This window comes from Patella vulgata, chromosome 5, assembly GCF_932274485.2.
Source record: "Patella vulgata chromosome 5, xgPatVulg1.2, whole genome shotgun sequence".
Taxonomy (NCBI): Eukaryota; Metazoa; Mollusca; class Gastropoda; family Patellidae; genus Patella; species Patella vulgata.
This window is the reverse complement of record NC_065883.2, coordinates 77607721-77615058: the sequence shown is the minus strand read 5'-3', so window position 1 is coordinate 77615058 and position 7338 is coordinate 77607721. Positions and strand designations below refer to the sequence as shown.

General features: G+C 35.0%; 1 protein-coding gene across 1 annotated transcript in view; it reads left to right on the top strand.

The window, feature by feature from the left end:
* The window catches only part of LOC126822623 (apoptosis-resistant E3 ubiquitin protein ligase 1), a 76820-nt gene extending 70068 nt beyond the window's left edge, over positions 1 to 6752 (top strand). The window contains exons 18-19 of the mRNA XM_050551606.1: positions 482 to 657; positions 1333 to 6752. Coding sequence (XP_050407563.1) covers positions 482 to 657; positions 1333 to 1435 — 279 coding nt within the window. The 3' untranslated portion in view covers positions 1436 to 6752. The remainder of the gene's footprint in view (positions 1 to 481; positions 658 to 1332) is intronic.
* Positions 6753 to 7338: the final 586 nt, after the last annotated feature.

Below are 7338 nucleotides of genomic sequence, written 5' to 3'. Positions count from 1 at the left end.
CACTAGAAGAAGTAATCATCAAAACATTTCCCATATATTACAAACCCTACATTGGCTACCAATTCAGACAAGAATTAAGTTCAATTACTCATTGTTCTTTAAAGCGTTACACGACCAAACTCCATCTTATATAAAAGGTCTTGTTGAACCCTATACTACCAGCAAAAGTCTACGTTCTCAAATCTCTAAAATCTCCAATTATTACCTTACAACTTGGAAAGCGTGCCTTTTCGTATGCTTGATCTTTTATATGGAATAAATTTACAAAGTCAATGAAATAAACAACAGCACCTTAGAAACTGTTCTTCAATATTAACATGCTTATAAATGACAATAGTATTATTATGATTAATCTCCTGCACTTATTAATAGTAATGATAATTCATAACGTCATTTTAATTAATTAAAATGTCAAACAGTTAAAGAAGAAAATATACAACATTTGATTTGATTGACCATGTTTTGTTTTTTTTTATTTCAGATGTTGGATTGGTTCTGGACAATTGTAGCAGGTTTTACAGATGAACAAATGGCCAGATTATTACAATTTATTACTGGATGTTCACAGCTACCTGTTGGAGGATTCTCAGAACTTCAACCTAAAATACAACTCAGTTCTACTCCAATGTTTAATGGCTTACCCTCTGCACATACTTGGTACTTTCAATTTTTTATTCTTTTTTCACCAAATTTATTTTTACGAATATTCATCTTATTTTATTTAGGTCATCATCCAAAATGTACAAATCTCAATTTAAAGCGACAATAAGCTCTGGGTTTCGATCCAGTTGTTGACCAAGAAAGTTCCCGGCATTTCCTGCATGGTTCCTCCTAGTCAGGAGGGTCTGGCAAGGACAGCGTCTGGTCGATAAGATTGGACGAAAAACTGAGGCCCTGTGTACACATTGGTGTGCATGTAAAAGAACCTTCGATAGTTGGAATTGGAAAGCACACTGTATGGCGTATACCTGTCTTCATTAGTCTAGTCGGCTGTAAAACACCCATTTTATTTCAAAATAAAGGAAATGAAATGAAATGGGTGTTTAACGTCCTACTGATCTGCTCCGACTGGGCTAATTAAGAGAGGCGTACGCCATACAGTGTGTTATGTGGAAAATTTTGCCCAGGCGGCGGCACTATGGCTTACTCTTATATAAAATTCCAACTGCCAAGGGATCTTTTACGTGCACATGTGACCTTGGTTTTTCAACTCAACCAAACGACTAAATAGCTGTCCTTGTCAGGCCCTCCATCTTCCACCACTGACAAGGGAAACCACGTTGGTAAACCATTTCATTTCATTTCTTTGAATTCTTTTATTTTATTTTTCAGTTTTAATCAACTCTGTTTACCGTTTTATGACAGTATCGAACAATTTCATCATTCTCTGTTACTAGCAGTAAACGAAGGAAGTCAGGGATTCGGGATGGTGTGATAGAGGGGACCCTACTGATAGATAGGGTAGTAAGACCTTGAACTGACAAAAGAGAGAGTTGGATAGGGTGGAATAATTAACCATAATATGATCGTAATTGGTCAATTGACGGAATTGGACGTTGTGTAGTATTTTTTAATAGATTTTAATAAATAACTGTGATAACTGTATTTAAGATGATTACAATATTTTAAAATTTAAATAAGATCAAAAGTCTTTAAGAGCAATAGAACTTTATGGAATGAATGAGGATGAATGGATTTATGAAACTATTGTGCAGTTTGTAGATAGACCAAGGAATATGGTATGAGAAACCAGCTAGATTAAAGTAGAGATTTGACAATGGTGATGATATTTTGGATAAAATGCTTATGTTATGGAGTATGATGTATTTAAATGTAAGGAAACGATTTGTGCAATTCAAGAAACGATCTTAGAGGTATATATTAAGTGAAAATGTAGAGTACATTCTTTTATCTTAGCCGTGTGAAACTATGTGGACTGAAATGGACTTTATCAAGATTTTTTGAATTGTGTCAAGCAGATGAAAGCCATGAATAAGAAATACATTTGTTTAAAGCATTTGGATGTGTTTGAAGCGTTGGGATGAGTTTGTACACTGGGATGTGTTTGAAGCATTTGGATGTGTTTGAGACGCCGGGATGTGTTTGAAGTGTTGGGATGTGTTTGAACTGCACATGAAGTGTTGTGATGTGTTTGAGACGCTGGGATGTGTTTGAACTGCAAATGGAGTGTTGGGGATGTATTTGAACTCCTGCATATAAAGTGTTGGGATGTGTTTGAACTGCAAATGGAGTGTGGTGATGCATTTGAACTACTGCACACGGAGTGATGGAATGTATTTGAACTACTGCACATGGAGTGATGGAATGTATTTGATCTACTGCACATGAATTGTTGGGATTTATTTGAACTACTTTACATGAAGTATCGGTATGTGTATCAACTGCTGTGAAAATATTAGATTAATTTAAATGGAACATACACTGTAGTAGGCCAACCATCGATCATCGATAATAAAATTCGAAGGCCATGAATACAAAAGGACAAATTGGTGTAAATAATATGTAAGCATGTTCTGCCTCATGTACAGGTACCACCATCAAATGTTATCTGGATCTCTTCCTATTCTGGTTCCTAAAAGACAGATATTTGTTATTCAGCTTGTGTGATCTCAGTAACTGCATTCTTCACCTTCAATCTGTCATTTCTCGGAATAAATTCTAATGGGTCTCTTTCAGAGAGAGAGAGAGAGAAATGTGGTTTTACGTCCACTCGATACAAACTAGGTCATTTCGGGACTATCATATGTATTTTAAATTTTATTTCAATAATTCGCTTGCGCGTAGGGGTCTTTAGCAGTGTTAAGAAACCGCAACACCCGTAGAAAACCCACGAGGTTGGACAGGCGACCCTACTCCTTGTCACATACAACAGGCGATTCGAAACCATGCCAGTTGACTCAATGACAGACCTTATGATACAGCACTCACGCATGTGCTAACCATACGGCCGTCCAACCCCCCCAGGTCTCTTTCAGAAATATCAAATTGTAACTAAATTAATTAAGATTGTTTTTGTGAAGACTAACTGTGGAGTCACATTGTGTGCTTTGGGCTGCAGTAAATGTACATAATTGTTAATGCATTCAGGTTGCATCTCCTAATTTTTATTTTAAAATTGAATTCATATTTTCATAATTTTTAAATGATTCTGTACTATGATTCTATCATGATAACTTCACTGTGATATGTACATGTAATAGTTAATTAATAAAATTAAAATTAACGCCAATAAATGTCAACCAGTTATGTGAAGAATCTTCACATCTTTGTCTTCATTAGCCCAGTCGGTGAAGAACAGAGTTAGTTTTATAATTATAGTATTATATGAAATATCAAACCAAAGATTATCTGTTTATTGTTTACAAATAGTGTCTTGAAATTAAATGAAGAGCCCCAGGGAAGAAAGATCTAAGTCACTATTTCAACGAACCCCAGTTAATGGTGCCACCTGGTAGCAAATTGTATAAGCTTTCTGTGGAACAATCAATTTCGAACAATCAAACCCATACAAATCACATCAAACCAAGGCCCTTCTGAAATGGCCTCCCGGACAAATACGTCCATCGTACCCTTTATTTGACCTTAATTTGGCTGAAACGTGGAAGTCAGTTGCTTTACTGGTAATTATGATTCGTATTAATGATCATTTTGAAGTTGTAATTAAACCCACTTATTGTTCTGTTCGCGTCAAGCATTCTCTTCCAAAAGTCTGTTTTGCCTTTTATGCGAAAAGACAAAAATGTGACTTAGATCGTTCTTCCCCAGGACTCTTCAAATGTGTGTACAGTATAAAACCACAACTTCTGTATTTTATATTTGAAATCTGGTCTATCAACACAAAAATATATATTTCACTTAACATTTTATATCTATATGTATTTAAAGACACATTATGGGAGATCAAAAAAAGAGCTGACAGTTCTCACTATAATAGTTGAAAACTAGATAATGTAAAGGCAATTAGCTGAAAATTTCAGTCAAATTGATCAACTCTGGACCGAGAATTTAGTGATTGAATTTTGGGTCTAGCCTCGTTCATCATCACTAAAGTCGTTACGATCAAACCGTAGTCTCGGTTATCCATTTTAGCGATGACATCAAGAGTTGATTATGGTCTGGATAAGTTAATTAATGTCTAATTAATAATTTAGATAAGCAATTTCCAGATTGAGCTCTTGCATAATGTATGTTTAAATAATGAAATCTCATTATTACAATGTTACAATATTCTGCATGAAAAATTACTGCATTTACAAAGAGAAACGTTACAATTTTAAATAGTGCCTTTATTTTATTTTAAATTCAAATATTTTTTATATAATTTGTCATAAAGAAAAGCACATCTTTTTTTTTAATATTTGAGCTCCAATGTCTTTTTTTAGGATTTTCTAATTTAAATTGCCGATTCAGTGGAATAGAAAGACGTATGTATGTGTATTTTTTTTTTGAATGCTCAACAATTTCTTAAATTTATCAAAATATGGAAAGAAATTAATAATTATAATTTTGAAAGAATTTTCACAGTCCAGTGTTTGCTTTCAATATTAAAAAAATCTTGTATTATTAGTATGACCCCTTGACTACCAAAGTGGTTTTGAAGGAAGGGAGATAATCCCTGTTACTGTACTACATGGACTCAGACAAGTAATCCTCTCCTCAATGTTAAATCAAGTTTCAGTATTTAATAATAACATGGATGATTATTTTTAAAAAATATTGAGAAATGTCATAGAATAAATTAATCCATGAAAGGTCACCGGAAAAGCTTCAAATTATTTTTAAATAATGCAAGTAATTATGTCAACATATCCTTTCAATAAGTATAACATGATCCCGAATGTCCTTGTTACATGTACCTGCAACTGGTAAATTACAACGTCAGTAATTTCCGCCGTTCTCTGTGGGTACTCGTAACTTTCCGTCAATAAACAATCTGGGGCATCATTTTAGTCCTTCTGCTCATATTCTAGTCTAAAATGACTAAAATGACTCACGGTTTGTGTATTGGTGGAAAGTTACAATTTCTCACGGAGAACGACAGAAATTACTAACATTGAAACTTAACTGTTGCAGGTAATATTGACATTCGGGTTCGTGTTATACTTATGGAAAGGATATGTTGACAGAATTACTTGCATTATTTAAAAAATTTATGTAAAGTGATTGGAATAATTTTATTGATTAATATTAAGATGTAAATATACTTGTTAAATTCTATGTTTTTATTTATTTATATTTATTTTTATTAATTTATTGTTGACTTATGTTAAATTAAATGCACCATGCCTGAGCTAGTTGACAAGTGTGTTATAAAATAGAACAATAGGACAACTATCATATGATGTATTTGCTCAGATAAATATCAGTGGGTCGGAATTCGAGTCCTGCCATTCAGTCGAATCGATCACCCGACTTGCGACCTGGCTTGAAATATATATCGTGACTCTGACTCGGCAGTTATGACAACTCACGACTTGAAACAGCGACAGCCTTGAGTCGCCATGAGGGGACATAACTCTGACTTGCCTTATTCGTCCTGCATTGCTGACTCATTTGATCAACTGGCAACTTGAACGGGACATGTGCGTTGAGCAGACTTGAGATTCGACTTGTATTAAAGCTAGCAACTTGGGACTTGACTTGGACTTGAGGACCTGCGATTTGTTCCCACCTCAGAAATATCATAAAATAGGACTATTGTCATACAAATGTATTAGGTCAAGCCATTGTAATAAACTAACAAATATATAAATCATCGTAATATAAATTTAACTGAGCAAATCGACTCGCATGTCCGTGGTACAGTTGATCTGATTAAAATACAGATCTGTTTTGCGTTTCGTTTTTTTATACTTTCCATAGCCTATACTACATGAAAATCTGACCAATTGTACTGGGAGGTTGCATCAGGGGTCATAGGAGCGGCTTTTGACCCTATGACGTCAAACATTGATCAATCAATCAGCGTTGACGTTTCTAGGGGTTTAACCACAGTTCCATGAAGAGCACGCCAAGAACTTGTCGTAACAGACCGTTACATCAACTAAAACGCCTGTTATAAAACAACTCTTCCAGATCCTAGTGTTGTGAAGACAAGTAAAAAACAAAATTTTGAACTATAAAAAAAATGAAACGAAATATGATCTGTGTTTTAATGAGATTGTGGTACAGTTGATATCATTGGTTTACGAACAGAACTTATATCAATCAAAATATATAACATAAATGGGAGATGCTAATTTTAGGCCGGTTGGGGAGGTTCGGGAATTTCCGGAGCCCAAAATGGCGCTTTTTATAAATGAGTATTTTGGGGAATACTAACCCGAATCCTAACCCTAACCCTTTTAAGAAGGGTAAACGTTAAATTAGATCCAAGTTCAGTCTTCTAAAAAGGGTTAGGGTTCGGGTTAGTATTCCCCAAAATACTCATTTATATAAAGCGGCCATTTTGGATTCCGGAAACACCCGAACCTCACCAACCGGCCTACAATTAGCATCCCCCAACATAAATATACCTGTGTACAAATATATATATATAAGCCTTAATTACTCTCAGTATATCATACCTGTTAATTTCTCAAATCTTAAACAGATCTCCCACGTTTTGTAAATTGGTTAATTATTACAAGTTATCATTGTATAAATCATCATCATCATTGCTGTCATCATCGTTTTTAAATTAAAGCGTCTTGTATTATAAGTAATAAACCATATGTTAAATATTGTTGTCACCTCCGTCCTAGTCATATTTTCCCATATTTAGAGGTGGGTTGGATGGCCGAATGGTTAGAGTGTGCACGCTGTATCATAAGGTCTGTCATTGAGTCAACTGGCGTGGTTTCGATTCCTCGGTTGTATGTGACAAGGAGTAGGGTCGCCTGTCCAACCTCGTGGGTTTTCTCTGGGTCCTCTGGCTTCCTCCCAGTACTCCCACTGCTAAAGACCCCTATGAGCAAGCGAATTATTGAAGTAAAATTGAAACATACATTAGTCCCGAAATGACCTAGTTTGTGTCAAGTGGATGTTAAACCCCATCTCTCTCCCCACAATTAGATGTTGTTATTTCATACTGAAACCCCAGGTTGTCCGTTTCTAACAATATCATCTGTAATTCCCTGTGAAGCTCTTGGTATATCCATTATCATCCAATAATTTAGAAATTTTGTTGACATTCTAAAACTTTATGTGCATTGTTCAGAAAATAGCTTAGACTTCAACTGGCCTTTCTATATTAAGTGGCTACTTAGTATTGCGCTGGCTTGTTAACCAGTAGGCCCAGTATACTTCTATTAATGTTTAAAGTTCGCTTCCACCGAT